Raw genomic sequence first — 24778 nt, forward strand, 5'->3', positions numbered from 1 at the left:
CCCTTGGCCACTGTCTGCACAAAACTAACTCAAATAGAGGGGGGAAAAATAAGATTTTTAAAGTAAAAGTGTAGAACATCCTAAGAGAAAGCAGGGTGTGTGTCAAAACAACGGGGTGGTGAAACTTAAGCCAGGGGAAGTCTGCAGGGCACAGAACGCTCTTGCCAAGCAAGGTAATGGCAAAGGAACTGTCCTCCCTTCCCCGGACTCCACCTGGCTAATCGCTCCTCACCCTCCGGCTTCCAGCTTGTCACCTACCCCAGAAAGCCTTCCCTGACCCCCAAGCTGAGGTCAGATCCCCTGTCAGAGCCCCCGTCATACGTCCCCCAGCACTCTGCCTACTTTCTTTGCAGCATTCGCCTCAGTGGTATCAGTTAAAGTATGCCACGTTCGAGAGCTTCTGGAAGCTTCAGAGGGTGAGACCCTGTGACGCTCACATCCCCCACACCCGGGGGCCTCACTGGGAAGGCAGTGTACCCCTTCCCCCCCACCGCACAGACACGCTCCATTCCAAACGTTCCTCTGCGTTTGTCAAAGGCCCGCCAGGAGCCCCGCTGCTCAGCAGCGTGCCTGCTCTTTCCTTCTCCTCTGTCTCCATCTTCTGATCTATGTGACTAATGACCTGAAAAGGAACACGGGGTGCACCAGGGGTGCTGATATTTAAAGGTTCCCAACCAGAAAAAGACAATACCTTTTGTCAAACGAGTGCCTGCCCCTGACCGGTCAAATCCAGCATAACCGAGCGACACTTCTCATAGGACATACCCTGAACCGGAATGGCTGGTGCGGTTTACAACGGGCAAACACTGGGGCTGGGATCTAAGAGTGTGAAAAGGCAGAGTCTGGGGTGAGGAAGGCTGGAAGGTGTCAGAATGGCCCGGGACCCAGTCCAATCCTCATGCAAAGCGAGCCTTTGCGGCCCACCCCTCTCCCCGCCAGAGGAAGTGACCCATACCAGCGCCGGGGAGACGGGACTGCCAAGTCCCCTTGCCCTTCTGCTGTGGAAGAGGAGAGGGCTCCGCGTTCGGAGTCCAGGCTCTGAAGGTCCCAGGACAGAACTCTGGTTTGGATGTAACCCAAGGCCTCTGGGCTCACGGACTAGAAGTGCACAGTCTGCCCTCCTCTGTCCCCAGCTGGACATGGGGCCTTGAGTTCTGAGAGTTCCAGAATAATGGGGGGAGGGGAGAGAGGGCAGCGGGGGGTATGAGGAGCCAAGGGCTGGAGGGGGCACGGACAACCTGGGAGAAACTCAGGCCCCTGAGAGACACAGTTCCCAGGAGCTGAGAGCGCAGGTGGCCACTCTGGGGGCACAGGCTGGCAAGTGGGGAAGGCCAGCGGGGCTGGAACACTGGCCCTGCCTCCCCCAGCCAGGCGGGCATGGACGCGAGGGCACTGCAGCCTCTCAGTGGAATCTGGGGGAGCGGCCAGCGGTCAGCAGCAGCTACTGGCGGTGGTTCTCGGGCCAGGGGCCTGGAGGGAGCCCTGCGCTGCTCTGACGGGGCCCAGCAGCGGGGCCCGGGCCCAGACACAGCGCTTATGTATAAATTGGGATCTCATCGCCACACACCCAAGGGGGAAAAGTTCCCATCTTCAAATGTTAAGCTTAAAATAAGACACTACACGGGTGCCAGTGGATCTGTGAAATCTGCTGACTAAACTGGCACCAGCCTCTGGGAGAAAACCAGCTCGTTTCTCCTGAGCTCCGGGTTTGGGGGTTGGGGGGCGGTGAGCAGGTGGGGGCGGGGTTCCTCTCAGGCAGGGTGGGGAGGTGTAGGGCGGGCCAGTATTGCTCACCTGGGCAGGAGGCAGCTTGGGTGTTGCCTCCAGAAGCTTCTCAGCCAAGGCACCTGCCAATCTCATTTCCCCTTCCCTTCAGCTCAGGGATGCGGCTCCGAGTGTGTTCGCCGGCACCCCCATTTCTATTTTGGGGAGCATTTAGTGGCTTCTGCGTGTCTGTATTCTGTACCCACTCTGCCGTTCCAGGGGCTTCCCTAAGGGGTGGACTGGAACCTTCGCTCCCGTTCAGACCGGCATTAGCTAGATGTTCAGTGGGGCCTCGGGAGCGGACGCGGCTGGTGGGAGCCAGGCCTGGTAAGGGCAGCGTGCTCCCTGCACACAGGCAGGCGTGCTCCCTGCAGCAGCGTGCTCCCTGCACACAGGCAGGGCAGCAGCCTGGGAGGGAGTGGGACCAATGAGTCCTCACACAGCTTATGGCTTGTCCTTTGGGTTCTCCAGGTCCAGTGGCTCCTCCCAGGACCTGGCCTCTGCCAGCTGTTCTAGCCCTGAACATGCGTATGTGGGGCTAAGAAGTGGTGCCAGGCCGAAACCAGTTTGGCTCAGTAGATAGAGCGTCAGCCTGCAGACTGAAAGGTCCCAGGTTCTAGTTCGATTCCAGTCAAGGGCATGTGCCTTATTGTAGGCACGTCCCCAGTAGAGAGTGTGTAGGAGGCAGCTGATCGATGTTTCTAACTCTCTCTCTCCTTTCATCTCCGTAAAAAAATCAATAAAATATATTTTTTAAAAGTTATGAGTTAAAGGGAAAAAAATGGATATGAGAAGGTAAATTCCATCACAAAAATTAAAAAAGAAAAAAGAAGTGGGGCCAGGTGAGACTGCCATTTGGCTCTGGCTCCACCGAGGCCCAGGTCATGCCGCTAGTTCGCCTCAACCAAGTGCTCATTCGGGATCTCGGAGGCCGGGCAGCACGCCCTGCACAGGAGGGCTGTGTGCCCCAGGCTGGGAGGGCCATTCCCAGCAGCTGCCTCAGCAGTGAGGCCCTGGCAGCCTGGGAGGGAACAGCAGCACCCAAGTTCAGGGATGCCTTCAGGGCCGTAGTGACCCTGCAATGACTGACCGGTCTTGGGGAGGAAGAGGAGAGAGTGAAAGAGGATGGGTCGTCCTCCGTAACACCTTGTGAGCTAGAGACCGTGCTGGCATCCCTTGCGTTAGCTGGTCCACCCCAGGTGACGGCAGCCATTAGTTCTGTAAGGACCCCGCTGCCTCTCAAGAGGAAAGAAGCCCAACTTCAACATCTCTGGTTTGGCAGAGATGATATTGCCCAGTGAGGTATTTTTTCAAGTGTTAATTAAATATTTATAAACAATTATTAACGCAGATTCCTGTTTGCCCACCTCTTAACCGTGTTCTCCTTCTTTCTCACTAACAGAATCCCTGTAATTGGGGATGGACTAGATATCCAGCCAAGTTCTACAAGAACTATAAACAGAACTGTTGTGTGGGTCTTCAGAGAAGATTCCTTACAGGGAACTGACCCAGTTGGGAGGTATATCCTCTCACTCCTCCTCCTCCCTATGCTAGGATGTGATGGCTGGAACACCAACAGCCATGGGGACTAGGAGGTAATTATGAGGATAGAAGACTGCACTGGGAATGGTATGGAAAAGTGGGGGTCTGAGTTCCTGAGCATTGTGGAGACCTACCTACCTCCGAACTTCTCTGACATGAGAGAAAAATAAACTAAATTGTTTAAGCCACTGTTATTTTGAACTTTTTTATATGGACATGGTCTTGACCTAACTGATATAATCATATACTATGCTGAAAAAAAAAAAAAAAAAAAAAAAAACATTTCAGATGACAGAACTGGAGAGATCACTGTTTCTGAATACAAGATAAACTAGAAAATAATAACAAACGAATACCTTTTTAAAAACCCACTTATTTGAAATGTGTTCTTCTAATTAAAGCTAAAAGGTTGAATACTCTGATTAAAGAGAATTCAAAACTATAATTTCAAACTTATTTAGAAATTAAAACATAGATCACTATATATGAAAATATATTAAATATAGTCAAGTATTAGATGTACTCAGAAGAAAATTCACAGCCCTAAGCATTTTTTTTTATTGGAGGGAAGAATGAAAATTAATAAATTAAGCAATCAAGGGAAAATTTTTTAAAAAAATCCTACCACAAAATAAAAGAGATAAAAAGAATATTATAAAAACAAATATGAATAAATTATAAAATAAAAACAGAAGCAATGATAAATGCATCCAAGAACTAATTTATAGGCACAAGTCTCTCCAATCCAGTTATTGTAAAAAAGGAGATGGAGGTGAGAAGTAGGGACAAGACTTGAAATCAAGCCAAGGGAAAAAAATCATTAAAAAATCAACATTCAAAACTTTCTGCAACAAAGACACCAGACAGTAAAGGGGAAAGAGCTGGGAGAAGAGATTTGCAATATATAACTTAGAGGGCTAGTATCAAAAATACAAAAATAATTTTTACAAATAATTAGGAAAACATAGCCAGTGGAAGAATGGACAAATGACGTGAACAGGGAATGCACAGAAGATGAAATATAAATGGCCAGTAAATATTGAAAGGAAGCAGAACCCTTTTTGGTGTTCAGGAAAATAAAAAAATTAAAACCATAATGAAATGATAACCTTTCTCCCATCCGACTGGCAAAAAGAAAACACTACATACATGAATACCTGTGTTACAAAGGTCTGATGAAATCTAACCTCTCAGAAGGGAAATGTGGCAATGGTTATCAAAAATTAAAATGTGCACGCACAGCCGTTTACACTGAAAATTCACTCTCCAGAATGGGCCCTTGAGAAATCCTCATACTTACTACGCAGAAAGAGCTTTGCAAGGATTTTCCGCAGCACTGTTATTTCTAGTTAGCAAATAAGAAACAACTTAAATCTATTATTAGGGAAGAGAATACTACTCAGCTGGAAAAACAGCAAATGAATAAATGAATAAATGAATGAATGAAGCAACAGAGGGGAAAGAGTAGGGAGAAGAGATTCAAATAAGTAAGCAGCTACATGTAATCAGCTAATTGTAGGTGAATAAGAATATTGTTATATTTTTTATAGAAAAAAATACAAAAATATAATAATTTAAATGATGATTCATATATATATGCAAATACATAGGGGAAAAGCCCGAAAGTCCATGACTTTCTAAGAGTTTACTTCTAAGAGCGGATTTGGGGTTGAGAGTTGTCAGAGGAACTTCTGGTTCTTTTTGTATTGTTTGAATTCTGAGCTGAGAGAACAAATTCATGTAATACTTGCATAACTTTAAAATAGTCTTAAAAAAATTCTTGGTGGTAATTTTGAATTCCAAGAACATATTCATGCATTACTTGTATAATTTTATAAAATATACAAAGAAAAAAACTTTTAAATTCTGAGGCTATTTCTGGACTCCAAAGATAAAGAGAAAAAATACCAAAGGATTCCCACGGGCGGAGAAATGTTTACCTACAAAAAAAATAGATAATCAGGCCCGCTATTGTTCCTGTTTAAGAGGGGGAAAGACATTTCCAGATATGCAAGAATTCACTAAGTATATTGCCCACACACACAGTGAATATCACTCAGAGGTACTTCAGCCAAACAAAGAACACACACACACACACACACACACACACACACACACACGAAATGCCTAAGTAATTGTGACATTTACTATACCTGCTAGGTAGCTGTTGGGAAGCTAAGGTTTCCTAGGAATGTGTCCACTTCTTCTAAACATTCCAATTTATTGCTCCAGATTGTTCAATGCATTCTGGTCTTTTAAACTTCTATTGTATCTATAATTATTGTACTTTTTACTCCTAATATTATTTATTTACAACTTCTGTCTTTTTTTTCTTGCTCACCATTACCAGAAATGTCTACTTAATTAGTCCTCCATTAAAATAAATAAAATGATAAAGCCAGGAATTTACTGTCAATATCGGAAAAACATATGCACAAGATTATCCATTCTCATATTATTCACATTGGCAAAATATTGAAAACAACCTAAACATCCACATGTAGAAAATTAGCTGAGAATATTATAGTACTTCTACATAGTGGACAGCTATGCAGCTATTAAAAATAACAAAGTGAGGAAGATCTCTATAAACTGATTTACCATAGTTTTCAGGATGTCGTTAAGAAGAAGAAAAAAAAACCACGGGAGAAAAGAGTTATATAATTTACTTTTACAAAAAGAAATGGGAAGAATAAAATATTTGCTTCCAGGGTATGGGTGGGAAGGAGGTAGGAGGAATGGAGAGGAGAATGAAACTTTTATTATGAGTTTTGATATAGCTTTGACTTTTGAGTCATGTTGATATTTTATATATTTCCAAAAATAAATCATTAAGAATGGGAAACAAATGAAAGTTAATAATAGAAATGAATAAACTTAATTGTATATAAAATAAATAGCATAAACACAATAGAAGAAAAAATTGAAACAACTTTTAAACATGGCTCTCTGATTATATACTCTCAGTTGGATATATTCAATGGAGAAAAAAAACTTCAAAGAAATCTTGGGCAACTGACATAGCAATTCTGAAAGTCTTTTAATTACATGTATCTATGAAAGAAAAGAGAATCAGAATATGTTGCTGTTGGATCCTCATTCAGGGAGTAGGGAGATATAACTATGGAATGAAGGAGCGGAAGAACTGAGATGTTGGATTAGAATTAGAGGTATTAGTATAAACTCACGATTTTTTAAAAGTCACACTTCCTAACCCTGTCTGCTCAGATGGCCTAGCAACAACGGCACTCTGGCAACAATGAGCACACCCAGAATCCAGACCTTGGTTTCTAAGCACCATTACCCTCTGAGAGGAACCAGGGCTCTTTGGAGAAATGGATGATTCCAGGACTGGGACACAGAAACTACAAGATGAGTCTGGAATAGCCATATTTTGTGCCATAAAGTAGTTAAGTACTCAAAGAATAAGAAGGCAAGGGGGGGGTGGGCAATATGGATAGGGACATCTGTAATACTGACAACAATAAATAAATAAATAAATAAATAAATAAATAAGGCATGTCAAATGAACAAAAGAGTTCCTTTTGGTCAAATTTGGCATTGTTTGTATATCAAAATGAATAATGGCAGAAGTAAATTATTACCCCTTGGATACAAAAAATACATGAAACCATATTGATAGTTGCAAGAAGGAGGCAGTAGGGAAATCTCTTATTTATAAGAGGTTACCAAATATTAAACATAGAAGGAATAGTATTTATGAAATATATAGGAAGCTTTGAGACTAGGTCAATATCCTGTTTCCAATCAGGTTTTCACCCAGGGATCTTAACATTTGTTGGTCATTCTTGTCTGTTTCTAGTTTTAAGCTAATATGAAGAAAGCTACTACAAACATTCACATCTAGATCTTTGGGTGAATGTGTTTTCATTTCTCTTAAAGTAAACACCTAAAATTAGGATTGTTGGCTCACATTGTAAGTGTATGTTTAATTTTATAAGCGACTGCAATGCCATTTTACAACCCCCTGCCCCAGTCCTGATTCTAGGATCACACACTGCATTTAGCTCTTATCTCTTTAACCTTTTAGGTATAATTAAAGAGAAATGAGAAAAAAAAAATATATATATATACTGAGTGGCTGGATTATTATGATCTCTGAATGCATAATAATCTGGCCACTCAGTGTGTGTGTGTGTGTGTGTGTGTGTGTGTATGGCCCAGTGCATGAATTTGTGCATGGGTGGGGTCCAGCCAGCTTGGCCAAGGGGAAGGGACCTGGGCAGTTGGCTGGCCTGCCTGCTGGTGGAACTCCTGGTCGAAGGGACAATTTGCATATTAGCCTTTTGTTATATAGGATATACACTGAGTGGCCAGAGATACACTGCGTTCAGAGATCATAATAATCTGGCCACTCAGTGTGTGTGTGTGTATGATTTGTACAATCATATTCAAAGCAGCACTGTTTGGTTGTGAACTCCAAATTGGAACAACTCAAATTTTCACCAACAGTAGGATGAATAAAGAAGTTTCAATATTGTTATAACAATGGAATATTATGCAGCAAAGAAAAATAAACTAATACCACATAAAACAATATGGACACATCTCACAACTTTTAGTAAAAAAAAAAAAACAAAGGCCCCAAAAATGTACACACTGATGATCCCATTCCCCTAAAGTTCAATAGCAGGCCAAGTGAGAATACCGTGAAGAAGGGCAGAAAAGTGGCTTCCTGTGGTGTGGGCGGAGTGACGGGGGGCGTTCTGAGATTATATCAGCGGTCGCCAATTGGTCCATGAGGTACGAAAGGTTGGTGACCGCCTCTCTAAATCTTTCTCTAAGTGATGTCACTTGGATAAGCTCACTTGGTGAAAAATTAGCAAGCTGTGTATACCTTGACAATGACTGTACCTCTCTGTATATTTGTTTTACTTTTAATGTAAAAAAATTTTAAAGTAAACATAACCCTGATTCTAAAAGTGAACAGTATGAAGACTGAATCCTTTCTGAGTTCATTTTAAACCTTCGTTTTCGGAAATCAGCCTTACTCTCCAACTTCCCAAGATTTGGGGAAACTTCCCTGTAACTAATGAGCATGTCTTAATGATAACAGTCAGGACGGAAAGCGTGCGGGGATGAAGGCTCACACAGGGCTCTGTGTTACACTGGGACACCTTCTACCAGAGAGAAGTTTGACAATAAAACCCAGAGAATAAAAAAGAAATGTATGCTGCGTTAGCCGGTTCTTCACTTCCAGGATTTTAGCCTAAATCAACAACTCAGTCAAATCATTATGAGCAATGACATATAATTCTATATTAAATTTTTTTTTGGAAAAATAGAAAATCCTGTGAAGGTAATACTTACAATTGGCGTCCCAAAAGGAATGTAACCTGCGAGAGGAGAGAGAAGAGTCAGGCCTCACACTCCCGCCCACTCTGCCCCTCGGATCTCTCAGTTTACACATTGGGGCGACTTCCGGGCTTGGTCTTGGCAGTGGCCTCCATGAAGGGGTGCAGGTCCCTTAGTGGAGAGGCACCTCTAGTCCCTAGACTTTTTCCCAGCTCAGTCCTCCCAGAGCAGAGGCCTCCCCTGCGTCCCAGCCTCCCTCCCTCTGTTCCCCTTTATCCAGACAGTTCTCATTCCCCTCCAAAGCCCAGGGCCCATTCCTGAAGCAGGCGGGCACCCCTCCCCACACTGGGTGGTCCTCCCATCATGCCCTCCTGAGGCGCCATGCCCCTGCCCCTCACTGCACACACTGCAGTGTCTTCAAAGGCCCTGGCACATCCCTCAGCCTCTTTCTAGCACGCACCCTCCCTTCCCGGCATCATGGCCATTTGTAGAAAGGAAATTCCCCACCCACCGGAGAGGTGTACCTCTAAATGCCAGAGCTCATCCATCGCTGGTGCCTGCAAGACCCCCTCACAGAGCAGCTCGGGGCTGGTGTGAAGCCCATCCGGCCCTGGGCACTGTTCATGGCCCCTGGATCAGGGCAAGGCTCCTCCCACCACCCGCACTGCTGTCACAGGCGGCTGCTTGTCCCGTCCCCAGCCTCTAACCATGGCAGCTGGTAGCTGGATAGCAGCCAGCCACACTCATTTTTCTGAGCTACACGTAAAGCAAAGGTTAGCATCCTCAGGGTGTGTCACTGTGCACGCACGTGAGCCAGTGCCTTCCTACCCGCATTCTCCGGAGAGAGGTCCAGAGCTTGATGGGAGAATTGCAAAAGAAACCAGGCTCAGGGTGAGAGCCTGCTGTGGCCTCGTGCAGGGACTGGAGAGCACCCACAGCTGTAAGGTGCTCCCAGCCTGCGCTTCCTTGGAGTTCCTCATGGCAAGGCAAGGGGGTCACCTGGCAGTAATTGCCCCGGTTTGCACAAGGATATCACATGGCTATTTATTCATCTCCCCCCTCTGAGGTCAGGCTCTCTGAGGGTGGGGGCCCTGACTGACCTACCCAACTGGGAACACCCACTGGTAGAGCCCCTTCCTCCAGCTGCTAAGGACTTCCCAAGGTGGCACCCAGCAGCCACCCAGCCACCCTGTACCTCGGGTCTGACTCCGGGCAAGACCTGTAGCCTTTTAGCTCTGCAGGCAGGATTACCCGCCAGCCCTGTATGTGCGCAAGTCTTTCTGGGCTGTCAGGTTCATAACACAGAGCGGTCCTTCTAGTGACCTCAGGGCGGGGACTTCCCAGGAGGCGGGCACCTCACAGCTACTCCCCCATGCCCTCTGCCCACTGGTCTGCACAGAATGGAACTTGCCATCGCTGTGTGCGCAGCAGGACACATAAGGTGCGGGCTTTCTGGCCGGCAGGTTAACAGCAGGTTCAGAGACCAGCGAGTTCGTCTGGGGATTGACTCCTGAAAGGGCCTGGGGGCTGGGGGGTGGGCAGTGCGTGCACAGGTAGGAGGATGACTCCTGGGAGGCAGGGTTACCCTGGAGGCTGCCAATAAGTGGGTAGCGTATAACCTGGGAGTAACCTGTGGAGGCCCCACTCCACCCCAGCTGCTCAGACAGAAAAGGCACTTATTTTGTTTTTAGAAAAGGCACATTTAAAAAAAAAAAAAAAAAAAAAAAAAAAAAGGCTCCTTAGGTGATTCTGAAGCGTGGCTAGCATCTTATACAGCTGACTCAATGTTAATATGCAGGTGCCAGTGTGGCCACATGTGGGTGTCACAGACTCCCTCCCCCCCCCCAGGCCGGCACAGCCGGAGGGTCCTGGAGCTGTGACATGGTAACAGGCCCTGGCTGAGCGGAAGCAGAGGTCCCGGGGGCTCACCTGACATTCGAAAGGGCATGAAGATCTTCTCGTTGGTGTCCGGGTGTAGAATAGCCTGGCAAGAGCAAGGAGCAGAGCACAGGTGACATGGGGAGAGGGAGGGGGCATAGGGAGAGGAAGGGGGAGAGGTGGGGAAGGACAGCTCCCCAGGAGGACTCAGAGGGCCAGTGGCTGTGTCCTGCCTTCCGTCAGTCAGTCCTTTCCCACTGTGTGAGGCAAGAGGCAGCAAAAACACAGCCCCAAACAGCACATATCCTCTGACTAATGCTCGAAGCTGGTCACAGGGAGGGTGGGACTGTGCCTGCCTCTCAGGCTCCCTAAACGCCTGAGCCTGGAACATAGTAGGCATGGAATAAGGACTGTGGGGAAGGCACTATAGGGAAGGAGCTTAGGGGCCTAGGCTGTAGTGGTCAGCAAACTGCGATCGTGAGCCGCGGTCTGCCGCTGTGTTGACTAATAAGTTTGCCAACTACTGGCCGAGCTCTAGTCTTCAAAAGCTCAGGTCCTGGCCGGGATCGGTTTGGCTCAGTGGATAGAGCGTCGGCCTGCGGACTGAAGGGTCCCGGGTTCGATCAGGTCCTGGATACTTGCTTTGGGAAAAGGCGAGGAACAAGGGGAGTGAAGAGATATGGGGCCACAACCAAAGGATCCCTGGGACAAGTGGGGGCAGGGTCCAGGAGAGGTCAGGGGAGGGAAGGAAAAGAAGCCAAAATTGGATTACCTGCTTGATTTTCTGTGCACTCCAGAGCTGGAAGGAAGGAAAAGAGAGAGAGTGAGTGAGTGAAAAAAATTAAAGCACATACCCCTTCAGGTCTCAAAGTCACATTTCTAACCAAGAGATCTAGCTGCAAAGGGCTTAAAAGGCTCAGGCTGCACCGGTGCCCCCAGGTCTGGCAGCTACTCTGAGGGTGTGGTGTCAGGGACCCCAGAACAGCAGAGCAAGGGGATCTCACACAGATCATTTAAATGAAGGGTTCTCAACCCTGGCCGCTGTAAGGTTGCTTAAAGAATTCTTCCAGGAGAAAACCAAGATGGTGGCAGAGGTAAACACTAAACTGCAGCCTCGCACAACAATTTCAAAACTACAACTAAAAGACAAAATGGAGATCATCCTGAACACAGGAAGGCTGGCTGAGTGGAAATTCTACAACTAGAAAGAGAAAAGCACACTGAGACTCACAGGAGCTACTAAAGGCAGAGGTACGAAGGTGCACCCACTGAGAGGGCTGGAAGCTGAGTATGCAGCTGTCTTTCTCAAGCAGGAGAGAAACAAAAGCTCCTGAAGGCTCTGAACTCCAGTTCTAGGTGAGACTCTGGGGACCCAGACTCATTCAGGGAGAAACTGGACTATCTGGCAGGAGGCGAAACTCGAGGGTGGCTTTCTCTCAGAGATGCTTGCAGCAATTACCGCAGGACACTGAGAACCAGGAGCCTCTTAGGGTAGGGCTGACGGGAAGCCATCGCTGTTTGCTTTGCCCTGAGATCCCACCACATGAAGCCATTGCTGATTGCTCCGCCCTGAGACTCCACCCCATTCAAGCTGAGCACAAAAGCTTTTGCAAGTCTGTCTCCTAAGGATGTTTCCAGCACAGAAGTTCTCCCAGCATAGACACAGCTGATCCTTACAGCCAATTGGCCTGGAGGTCAATTCCTCCCAGTAATACCAACAACAATCAAGGCTTAACTACAACAAGACTATGCACACAGCCCACAAAAGAGTGCACCAAGAGTGTCCACCTCAGGTACCTGGGGAAGCTGAGCCACAGGACCCTATCGGACACCTAGCACACAAAGCCACTCTATCGGCTCAGGGAAGCAGCCAAAATGCGGAGATAAAGAAACAGGTCACAAATGAAAGAAATGGAGAAAAGCAAATGACTGGATATAGAGTTCAAAACCATGATTATAAGGTTTTTCAAGAATTTTCTAGAAAAGGCTAATAAATTTAGCAAGACCCTCAAGGATATGAAAAAGGACCAACTAGAAATTAAGCATACACTGACTGAAATAAAAAAGTAATATATAGAGATCTAATAAAAGACTAGATGATCGCAAGAATCAAGTCAAAGATTTAAATACAAAGAAGCAAAAAAACACCCAACTGGAAAAGCAAAAAGAATCCAAAAATATGAAGATAGTGTAAGGAGTCTCTGGGACAACTTCAAGCATACCAACATCTGAATTATGGGGGTGCCAGAAGAAGAGAGAGAGCAAGATACTGAAAACCTATTTGAGGAAATAATGACAGAAAACTTGCCCCACCTGGTGAAAGAAATAGACTTATAAGTCCAGGAAGCACAGAGAACCCCAAACAAAAAGAATCCAAAGAGGACCACACCAAGACACATCATAATTAAAATGCCAAGAGCAAAAGACAAAGAGAAAATATTAAAAGCAGCAAGTGAAAAACAGTTAGTTACCTACAAGGGAGCACCCATACAATTGTCAGCTGATTTCTCAAGAGGAACTATGCAGGCCAGATGGGAGTGGCAAGAAATATTTAAAGTGATGGATAGCAAGAAACTACAACCAAGATTACTCTACCCAGCAAAGCTATCATTCAGAATTGAAGGTCAGATAAAGAGCTTCACAGATAATAAAAAGCTAAGGAGTTCAACACCGCCAAACTAGTATTATATGAAATGCTGAAATGTATTCTTTAAGAAGAGGAAGAAAAAAAAAAAGGTAAAGATAAAAATTATGAACAACAAATACATATCTATCAACAAGTAAATCTAAAAATCAAGTGAATAAAAAAATCTGATGAGCAGAATAAACTGGTGAATATAATAGAATCAGGGGCATAGAAGGGAGTGGGCTGACAATTCTCAGGGGAAATGGGTGTGGGGTGTGCAGGAAGAGACTGGACAAAAATTGTACACCTATGGATGAGGACAGTGGGGGGCTAAGGGCAGAGGGTGGGGTGGGAACCAGGTGAAGGGGAGCTATGGAAGGAAAAATGAGGAACAATTATAATAATCTGAACAATAAAGATTTTTTTTTTTTTTTAAGAATTCTTCCAGCATTTTTCTAAAGCTAGGAGGGTCAGGTAAAAAGCCTGATTTAAATGAAGACTCTTCAACTGTCTCCCAGAATCAGTAGAGGCAGCCTAACATGATTTTTTCAGAGCCTGGCAGACTGCCTGGATTCCCCACTTTGCCATTTCCACCTCTGAGCCTCAATGTCCTCTTCTGTAAAATGGGAATAATAGCTGTGCCTCTAACATTGTTGAAAAAACATATGCAAAGTTCTTGGAGCAGCACTGGGCACACAGTGAGTGCTTTTTAACTGCTTACTGTCGTAGCTATTATTATTCCTGTTGTTGTTATTATGAGAAGGTTGTAAGGAGAAGAAAGTTGCTTTCAAATTAGTGGAAAAATTGAAGAATTCTTCCAGCACCAGCATGTGGCACAGGCTGGAGAGACAGAACAATCTGTCAATTCCTTCAAATGATATAAATACTGCCTTTCATTGAATCTAAGACATCGTTAATCCGAAGACATTATTATGTGCCGCTGAGTAAGAAAACAATGACATAATGCCAAAACCACCATCACTGAAAAGACTCATCCCATTTAAGAGACGTTAAATGTGACAAAATAGGCCTTCTAGAAGCAAGCAAACCTGGTAAATAAACATTTACATTGGCAAACCCAGGGCCCGTGCACTCTTGGTGGAGCAGAAAGGGTAGGAGGCGAGAGGTAAGACGTGGCCAGGAGTGGTGGTGTTTAGTTTCGTAACAGAACAGTTCACTTATGCTTCCTTCACATGGCCATGCTGTTGCCTGGGACATAAATTAAGTTGCAGAAGGCTACTGGGTGGCAAAAATAGAAGTCATAAAATTGATATATTAAAGCTTTTATGCATTATACTCCCAGCAGAGTCCCTCGAGCCTTAATTCACAGCCTAATTACTCTTATTTTAGATACATTTCAAACATATTTGATTGTCTGCTATTCCAGGAAGATTGGAGGCAGTAGCGTTTTAAAAAATAATAATTGCAGAACAGAAGGGACTGAAGAGAGGAGAAACCAAATGCAGAATCCGTGTCAGCCAAAGGAGGTAAGGAAGAGCATACAGCAGAGATGGGGAAAAAAAAAAAAAAAAAAAAAAAGATAGAAGGCTGACCCTCCTCTGCCGAGAAAGTGCCTTCCTGAAGTGTACCCCCACGTCCCAGGACCATTTCCTCTCAGTGCCGTCCTGCATCTCCCACAGCGCCGGCCACACAGAAAATCTAAAGCTATTTTAAAATTAAAATTTTATTTAAAAAAAAAACAAAAAAAAAAACCTCAAAATTTCTTTGTACAGTTCTTTGAAAAAAAATTCCCCATGACTCTGATGAAGAGCTGGCCTAAGCTATCAGAGGACAGTGTTAGGAGCCGGTGTTCGAACCAGGCCTGCCTGCGTTCGAATCACTTACTGGAGGGGTGGCCCTGGGCTCACTACATTGCCTCCATGCCTCAGTTTCTCCGTCGGTGAAATGGGCTGCTGTGAAGGTGGAGCAGAGGCTTGAAGCTCCTGGGCAGGTTGGGCTTCAGGGTAGGCACACCGCTAAGCCGACACGTCCCAGCTTCCCTCACAGTCCGGTGGGCCCCTCGTGTGACCTGGTGCTGGCTAAATGGCCTGTGATGTCTGCCACGTCCAGGCCTGGTCCCAAAGGCTCCCACAGAGAATCCAGGGGAGCAAGATGAGGCCCTAGAAGATGATAAAATCATGAAGGGAAAGGAGCTGGGTCCCTGGACAATGACATGTGCCAAGTCCCTGAGCTGAGCTGGACTCTGTATAAGCAAGCCCCTGAACTCTGGGGCCTGTTTGTTACAGCACTTGGTTTGCCCTGACTCACACAGAGGTTTAAATGAGATACGCATATCTAAACTGCTTGGCCCATAGGACATGCTCCATCAATGCTAAAATAGAGGGACAGCCATTCAAATGAGCAACATTTTTAATATATTTTATTGATTTTTTACAGAGAGGAAGGGAGAGAGATAGAGAGTTAGAAACATAGATGAGAGAGAGTCATCGATCAGCTGCCTCTTGCACGCTTCCTTCTGGGGATGTGCTAGCAACCAAGGTGCATGCCCTTGACCAGAATCCAACCCCAGACCCTTTAGTCTGCAGGCTGATGCTCTATCCACTGAGCCAAACTCTTTTGGTTTCGGCCAAAAGAGCAACATTTTTAATGACTTAATTCGTTTTAAAGTCACTTTGTGTCTATTGTCTTATTCCTACAACATGCCTGTGAGGTGGGTAGGTTCTTTTCAGACAAGGTGACTCATCTCAGAGACTAAGTGACTCAGCCCCGGGTTCCCGGTGGCAGGATGGACGAGGGCACCCGGGCCTCCTGGCCTCCAGACCGGCGTCCTCCCGCTCTGCAGGGCCCCTGGAGGAGGTGACGTCTGGTCTGGCCAGCCTGACTGCCAGGCCCGAGGCCTGAGAGGAGGAAGAGGACCAGCTGACATCATCCTGAGAGCGCAGAACCTCCTGCAGCCCGGCAGCGGATCTCCTCCCGCCAAAGCCCAGCCAGTAGCACTGATCACCCATGGCGACCTCGTGTCCCTCAGGTTCAAGGACTGCATCCTCTACCTCCACCCAGGGGCAGCAATGGAGAGCCAGGCAGGTGCTGGCTTATGGACAAAGGCAGGGCTGCCAGCCAGCAAGGCCAGGAACCCAGAGCTCACGCCATGACCCTTCCTCCCTCCCCCAAAGTGACACCACACACGTGGCCCAGGCAGGCCAGTGGCAAAGTCTCGCAGGATAGATAAGTCCATGCTTTTCTATTTTCCTGAGCACTTTCCCACAGAAGCATTGAGATCTGAACCCAAGCAGTGTGGTTCCAGAGGCCCCACTCTTAATCCCCAAATTCCCCCAATTCCAATGTTAGCACGCCAATGCACACTGTTCTGCCCTCAGGGCATCCTATCTAATAAAATAGTAATATGCAAATTGACCGTCACTCCAACACACAAGATGGCTGCCCCATGTGTACACAGATGGCTGCCACAAGATGGCCAACAGGGGAGGGCATTTCAGAGGGCCCAGGCCTGCAAGGGAGGGAAGTTGGGGGCAATCAGGCCTGCAGAGGAGGCCATTTGGGGTGGGGGTGGGGGGGAGCAGGCCTGCAGGGGAGAGCAGTTGGGGAGGACCAGGCCTGCAGATGAGGGCAGTTAGGGATAACCAGGCCTGTAGGGGAGAGCAGTTAGGGATGACCAGGCCTGCAGGGGAGAGCAATTAAGGGCAAACAGGCTGGCAGGGGAGCAGTTAGGCATCAATCAGGCTGGCAGGGAAGTGGTTAGGGGTGATCAGGCTGGCAGGCAGAAGCAGTTAGGGGCAATCAGGAAGGCAGGCAGGTGAGCACTTGGGAGCCAGCAGTCCTGGATTGTAAGAGGGATGTTCAACTGCCCGTTTAGGACTGATCCAGGCCTAAATGGGCAGTTAGACATCCTCAAGGGGTCCCAGATTGAAGAGTGTGCAGGCTGGGCTGAGGGACACACACTCCCCTTGCATGAATTTCATGTATCAGGTCTCTAGTCTAAAATATTGTGGAGCCCTGCTGGAATAGCTCAGTGGTTGAGCTCCAACCTATGAACCAGGAGGTCGCAGTTCAATTTCCGGTCAGGGCACATGCCTGGTTTGCTGGCTCAATCCCCAGTAGGGACATGCAGGTGGTAGCTGGCCAATGATTCTCTCTCATCATTGATCTTTCTCTCTCTCTCTCCCTATCCCTTCCTCTCTGAAATTAATAAAAATATATTTTTTAGAAAATAAATAAATTAAATAAAATTGTGGAGATCTTCCCACATCAGTGCACAGAGAGCACCTCATTTTTCCTAATAGAAACCTTGAATGAATGCATTGTATATGCTACTGTGCCCTGTGAGTGGACTTTTAGGCTGTTTCCCATCTTTTTTATTATGGTAAAGTATACATCATGTAAAACATACCATTTTAACCACTATATATATATATATATATATATATATATATATATATATATATATATATATATTTTTTTTTTTTTTTTTTTTTTTTTTTTTTTTTACAGAGAGGAAGGGCGAGAGATAGAGAGCTAGAAACGTCGATGAGAGAGATACATCGACCAGGTGCCTCTTGCACACCCCCTACTGGGGCTGAACCCAGGACCCTTCAGTCCGCAGACCAACGCTCTACCACTGAGCCAAACCGGTTTCGGCCATTTTAACCACTTTAAAGTGGCAGCTCAATGGCATTAAGTGCATTCACACCATTGTGTACCATCCCCACTCTCCATCTCCAGAACTTCTTCATCTTTCCCAACTGGACTCTGTCTCCAGAAAGTACTAACCCCATCCTCCTTCCCCAGCTCCTGGCAGCCCACCATCTTCCTGTCTCTGGGAATTTGATCACTCAAGATATTCCCTATCCCTGGGATCATGCAATATCAGTCCTTTGTGACTGTCCCCTCTTTCACTGCGCCAGCCATGCTCTGGTGAATCCCCTGGAGTTATCACTATTATATCGTTAGCATTTTAAGAGAAAGGGTAAATGTGTTCAGATATTTCTGCAGGTTACAGAGAAGCTAATGGCTACTCTAGAGCCAGGGTTGGAAGACTGTGGCTGGAGAGCCACATGCGGCTCTTTGGCCCCTTGAGTGGGGCTCTTCCACAAAATGCCACGGCCTGGGCGAGTCTGTTTTGAAGAAGTTTAAGAGGTGTTAGAAGAAGTTTAAGTTTAAAAATTTGGTTCTCAAAAGAAATTTCAGCCGGGACCGGTTTGGCTCAGTGGATAGAGCGCCGGCCTGCGGATTGAAGGGTCCCAGGTTCTATTCCGATCAAGGGCATGTACCTTGGTTGCGGGCACATCCCCAGCGGGGGGTGTGCAAGAGACATCTGGTCGATGTTTCTCATCGACCTTTCTAACTCTCTGTCCCTCTCAATTCCTCTCTGTGTAAAATCAATAAAATATATATTTTTTAAAAATTTTCCATCGTTGCACTGTGATACTTGGCTCTGTTGACTAATGAGTTCGCCGACCACTGTTCTAGGGAGAGGCAAGGGGCGACAGGGGGACAGGGAAAGGGAAACTTGTTTTTTATTCTCTGTTTTCCACATCTTCAGAATTCTGTACCTTGTTCATATATTACTCATTCAAAAAAAGAATTGCTAAGAAATGCTAAGAGCAACCATGAAAAAATATAGAGTACTCAATGCCTAAACTCTTTATTGATCTCTATGGCACAAACTGTTTATTGTCCAACAACAACAACAACAAAAAAACTATGTTCCCTTCTTCCATAGTAATAGAACTGTGGTGGGCAGGGAGCTGACCTGCTGCACTACATTTCCCAGCCTCCTTTGCAGGGCAGGTGGCTGAATTGCTGTACTATATCTCCCGGCTTCCTTTGCAGTTAGGCTTATCCAGGTGACTGAGTCCCCAGTGGTGTCTGATGGGAAATGGGATATGCTTTTCCCTAACCAGGGCCTCCCATTCCGTGCTTTCTGTCCCTTTCCTGTGAGCCGGAGCCAGGATGTGGCTGCAGTCCAGCCTGAATCCTACAGAGGAGAACCCAGGGAGCTGGTGGAGAAGCATGATGGAAGGAGCCTGGGGCCCTGAATGATCCTGTGGAGCAGAGCCACCTGCCCACCTGGACCTTGAACTGTCACATGGGCGAGAAATAAACGTCTGTGTTATTTGAGCTGGTGTATTTGGGGGTCTTTTTGTTACAGCAGCTAGTATAACCCTAACTAAGACAACTGATTTGGGGTTAGAGGAAACTGCCTCCCATGATAACAGAAAGGCATTTAAAGAGGCAGGAGGGAGAAATCAAAGCTAACATAGTGTCTGAGGCTCTTCCTGTGACTTTTGGCAATGCTCCCACCTCAGAAGGCTTTGTGGGGAGGTGGGAGGGACATCTCCCTTTTAAACTAAAATTCCTAGCCGTGACCTGAGCTATCAGGCTCACCCCATCTCCAGACGGTAGCCACACTGGCCAGGCTCACAGATTTGGGCCCTGGCTCAGCCACTAACGTCCATGATCTTCCCATGCAAGTCGCCACACTCCTTACACGTACACCGTGCTTAAATGAATCAGGCAGGAGAAGGGGCAGGCAGCGGAAGCAAGTCTCTCCGGGGTCCCTTCCTGTGTGGTGATGCCAGACCCAGTTTATAGAGAGAGCAGGACGAGGACTGGGGTCTGACTCCCAGGTCTGGGCTTTCCCCTGGCACCTGCTGGGCCCCGGAGTCGGACGCTGGGTGCAGAAATAGCAGCAGGAATCGCCCCCAACCCAAGAGCTGGTCACTAGCTTATAGTTTCATGAGCCAGTCCTGCTAACAGGTTACAGATGGAATGTAAAGCAATGATCCGAGTCCAAAAGAGGCATCGTGGATGGTCCCTCCACACTGAGAATCTAGGACATGGAGCCCCCAGCGTCTTCTGGGCAGCCCGCTGAGGCAGCTCCGCTCTAAACTGTAATTCCTGGGCGTGACTGGTCTCCTATGGGCTCAGCCCATTTCCCTGGGCGGCCCAGGGCTGAAGGTAAAAACATGCCGTCCTGATCCTTTGGAACTGACCGGCTGCAGAGACAGCCCCTGTGGGCCTGAGACTATGGAGCCGGCTTGGTTTTTGATTTGGAGGGTGAGGACAGAGGTCTTGGTGAGAGGTTGCTGGAACAATGCAGATGTTTGCTGGTTTCAGAGATGGCCTGGGTCTGAGCTGAGCTGCCACCTGAACCTCCCCAGGGAACAGGTTGAGAGGTTGAAACCAAGGGAGGGGCAGAGGGTGGACGGGTGGGCGGGCCCCTAACAAGTCTCAGAAGGAGAAGCCCTGCCTTTGAGGGGCAGAGCACGGCCTACCCCAGCACCAGACCTCAGACCCCACATGGAGGAGCTGACTGCCCAGGCCCTCCCCCGAGTTTGCGTGTTCCCCTTCCCCTCTGCCTTTTCCAAGCTGCTGCTCCAAGCCTCGGAAGGCAGCGAAGACGGGGCCTATTTAAAGCCGCTCCAGAAGGTAATTAAACGGAGCCTGAAGGGGATCCTTCTGCAAGGCAAAGGCTGCTCCATAAACTACCATTCTAAAGATCCTCCTAACTTGCCTTGCGGGCCAACCTCATTATTCCTTACCATTAATGCTGTTGCCATGGTTACTCCCAGGTACTGTGCCCCTATGCGAGGCGATATGGGGTGAAGCTACCCCCAGGTTCGCAGACACACGAGAGAAGGAACGTTCCTCTGGTTCTGCAGCCTAGCACCCAGCAGCCGCGAGTTCCCCACACAGGCAGGGGCCTCGGTCAAACCTGGATTTAAATTTCAGATTCCCCATGTGCTGGCCATGCAATTCCGGGCAACTTAATCCATTTCCTTCTTTGTAATGTGGGGCTACGAATACTTACTTTCAAGGATATTGCAAAGATTAAGGAAAATCCATTTGTTCAACGAATACTTCTTGAGCAGCTATTATGTGGTGGGCACTGATCTAGGTAATTAAAAACACGTCGGTGAACTAAAAAAGTCTCCGCTTCCGTAAAGCTTAATGCTAATGCCAATAGACAATAAGTAATAAAAATAATAAATAGGTGAATTCTCTGATAGCTGAGAAGACTGGGTGTTTTAGGACACATGAGAAGGTAGAACAGGGTGTGCCCTGGCAGTGCGGGTGGATTTTTTATTTTTAAATTATTGTTATGGCGTCTACACAAAAAGAGAAGGTGAAGGATAGGGAACGTGAAGGGGACTCGGGAACGTAATGGCATGGCCAGGGCCACGGCTTCTTGCCTGGGGCAGAGGGGTGAACAGAAGGCCAGGCTGGAGCTGAGGAGGAAGAGGGAAGAGGGAAGAGGGAAGAGGGAAGAGGGACACACCGGGGCTCCATTCCCTCCATCCCCCTGAAGTGCCTCTGGCACCGGGATCCCCCTTCCACCCTGACCCCCTAGGATTCCACCTCTGGTCCTGCTCCTGGCCCTCGTGACTCCTTGGAAAGATTATTTTTCCCTGACAGAACCTTAAGCTGGATGGTGTTGAGGCCCTGACAATAGTAAGGTGGTGAGGGAAGTTTTCATTGAGGAGCCGAGGCTAAGAAGCCCTGGAGCAGAGGGACAAACGATGCATGTTTTCACAGATGCTTTCACTGCTGTTTAAGAGCAGACAGAGGGGCCCAGGTAGAGAGGGAGACCTCCCAGGAGGCTGTGGCAGTGACCCGGCCTGTTACAGAAAACCACAGAACAAAGCAATACTTAGAGAAATGGAGCTACATTTATTACGCGCTGGTCCAGAGGAAAATGTTTCTCAAATTCTGGGCCCCAATGTGCAGGAATTCTCCCTATTTATATGATCCTACCCTGTTTGTCTCCCAAATATGGAGTGTTTCCGGCCCCATTTTGCAAGTTCTTAAAGAGCCAGTGTGTACTGGGGCCATGAGACCGCAACCAGAGGCCTGGCCTGGCGCCAGCACCGATGACCTTGTCTGGGGAAGGTTAAATCCACAGAAGCCAAATAGCAGAGTTAAAATTTCAAATAGCAGTTTTCATACAAGATGGATGCTTCAAGTCCAGGGAGGCAGCTACAGCCTCCAGGCTCCAACTAGTACTGACCACTTGCCTGTTCTGTGCCAACTAGAAGGGCCAACCCCAGCCAACCCCCGGGGGCAGGGTGCTGATCAGCATTTCAGAAGCTTGAGGCTAGGGGTCAGGATCAGGGGGTGGAGGTCAGCCAAGACTTCCCTTTGGCCAGCTCCTGACAAGCTTACTGACATCCAGAGAAGATGTGGGACATGAGTAGTTTCCCTCAGTATTTTCTCTGCTATTTTCAGCAAAGCCCACACACAGCTGACCCCATTTCCTCTCTGCCACAGGAGGCTCGCAGCATCTCGTAGGTCCCAGCTGTCCTTTGCCTGGGTCGGTTACAGACAGAAGTCCATCATCCTGCATGTGGGTGCAGTGCGAGCAGAGCGAGCACTTAAAGGTGGGCTGGTTCCCAACCCCTGAGGAACATGGGACAAGAGCACCACACAGAAACCTGCCATGGCTCCAGAGACCTGCTCTCCCCCCTCCAGGCCACTCCAGCAGCTTCCACGCTGGTTTCCTGTCCCCTTCGCAAGGCACCCACCCGAATGCTCCCAACACCACGCGCTGTCATGCTGTTCCCTTGCTCAACAGCTTCCGGCAGCTTCCTCTGGCCCCACACAACACACTCAGCATCACTCTGCCTGGAAGTTACATGACAGACTTTCACAACCTGCCCTGTAACTTCCCAACTTCTCTCCAACTACCTCTGTAATTTCATCCTTTCTCCCTATTCTCCCTCTCTGATCTCTCTCCTTCTCTCTCTCTCCTCTACTCCTCAGATTTGTCTGACTTACAAGGAATATCCTCCCACTGCCTCAGGTCTCTCTCTCTCTCTCTATTCTACTTTCGATCTACCATAGGAGCCCACTGTACTCCTCCTCCACAAAGCCTTTCCGATCACCCACAACAGCATCAGCTCCACGCGGCTCAGCCACCCACTTGTGTGGTGGCCTCACCGGTGCTGGGACCATGGCATGTGTGAGTTTCCCCCTCGGTGCCCAGCTACCTCAGGACCTTTTGCATATCAGACAATCAGCAGATGCCCAGACCACACAAGTCTAACTGGGCTGCCAGACCTTCACAAGCTCTTCTGACACCACCCCCTCCACTCCCCGCCCACAACCCCCTCCACTCCCCCGCCCACAATCCCCTCCACTCCTCCGCCCACAATCCCCTCCACTCCTCCGCCCACAACCCCCTCCACTCCTCCGCCCACAACCCCCTCCACTCCGCCCAAAACCCCCTCCACTCCCCCCCCACAACCCCCTCCACTCCCCCCCCACAACTCCCTCCACTCCCCCCCCACAACCCCCTCCACTCCCCCGCCCACAACTCCCTCCACTCCTCTGCCACAACCCCCTCCACTCCTCCGCCCACAACCCCCTCCACTCCCCCCCACAACCCCCTCCACTCCCCCGCCCACAACCCCCTCCACTCCCCCCGCACAACCCCCTCCACTCCCCCACCCACAACCCCCTCCACTCCCCCGCCCACAACCCCCTCCACTCCGCCCACAACCCCCTCCACTCCCCCGCCCACAACCAGAAACTATGCAGGCCAGACGGGAGTGGCAAGAAATATTTAAGTGATGAATAGCAAGAACCTATAACCAAGATTACTCTACCCAGCAAAGCTATCATTCAGAATTGAAGGGCAGATAAAAAGCTTCACAGATAAGAAAAAGCTAAAGGAGTTCATCACCACCAAACTAATATTATATGAAATGCTGAAAGGTATTCTTTCAGAAGAGGAAGAAGAAAAAGATAAAGATAAAAATTATGAACAACAAATGCATGTCTATCAACAAGTGAATCTAAAAATCAAGTGAATAAAAAAATCTGATGAACAGAATAAACTGGTGAATATAGAATTAAGGGCATAGAAAGGGAGTGGACTGACAATTCTCGGGGGGAAAGGGGTGTGGGGATGTGGGAAGAGACTGGACAAACATTGTACACCTATGGATGAGTACAGTGGGGGGTGGGTAAGGGCAGAGGGTAGGATGGGAACTGGGTGGAAGAAAAAGAGGGACAATTGTAACAATCTGAGTAATAAAGATTTATTTTTAAAAATAAGATGTGAAATATTTGCTGATAGGAGTTTCGGAATGAGAAGAAATTATTAAATAAACAGGCTGAGAAAATTTGCCAGAACAGAAAGAGAGGAATATTCACACTGAAAGGAGTCACCAGGAATCCTGAATCATGAATTTTAAAAAGAGGCATTGTGGAATTTCAGAAATAAATTGTATAGATAAAGAGAAGTCCCTAAACCTTCCAAGGGGTGAAAAGAGGTCACTTGCAAAGAAATGGGAATAAAACAGCATGAATTTTTCAACCGCTATCCTGGAAGCTGGAAGACAACTAACTGATGTCTTCAAAATTCTGAAGGAGAACGATTGTCATGCTAGAATGTTCTCCTCAGCCAAACTGTCAATTAAGGCAGAGTGCAGAGTCACAATTTTTCAGATATAAAAGTACTCAAAATTTTCTTCCCATGTCCTCCCTCTCTCCCCCAGGAAGCTACTGGAAGAGGTATTCCACCAAAATGGAAGCGTACAAACACGAAAAGGAAGGCCCGGAGCTGGAGGCAGGTGGGCCCTGGAAGGACATGTTCTTGGGAAAAATAGAACTGAAGGGCTGGAGTCTTCAGGATTGAAAGGAGGCACTGAACATACCTCTAGTCTAGAG

General features: G+C 47.5%; 1 protein-coding gene across 7 annotated transcripts in view; it reads right to left on the bottom strand.

The window, feature by feature from the left end:
- SFXN5 (sideroflexin 5) overlaps positions 1-24778 on the bottom strand; it is a 107614-nt gene that overhangs the window by 61251 nt on the left and 21585 nt on the right. For 6 of the 7 annotated variants that reach the window (XM_036435714.2, XM_036435713.2, XM_036435712.2 and 3 more), the window contains 3 exons: positions 11273-11299; positions 10552-10606; positions 8638-8663 (listed from right to left, as the gene is read on the bottom strand). In XM_036435714.2, the coding sequence (XP_036291607.1) occupies positions 8638-8663; positions 10552-10606; positions 11273-11299 (108 nt within the window). Of the gene's footprint in view, positions 1-1794; positions 1892-8637; positions 8664-10551; positions 10607-11272; positions 11300-24778 lie in introns of those variants that run through there. The other variant, XM_045580900.1, reaches the window with a different exon arrangement.

This window comes from Pipistrellus kuhlii, unplaced genomic scaffold (genome assembly GCF_014108245.1).
Source record: "Pipistrellus kuhlii isolate mPipKuh1 unplaced genomic scaffold, mPipKuh1.p scaffold_m20_p_13, whole genome shotgun sequence".
NCBI classification, from domain to species: Eukaryota; Metazoa; Chordata; class Mammalia; order Chiroptera; family Vespertilionidae; genus Pipistrellus; species Pipistrellus kuhlii.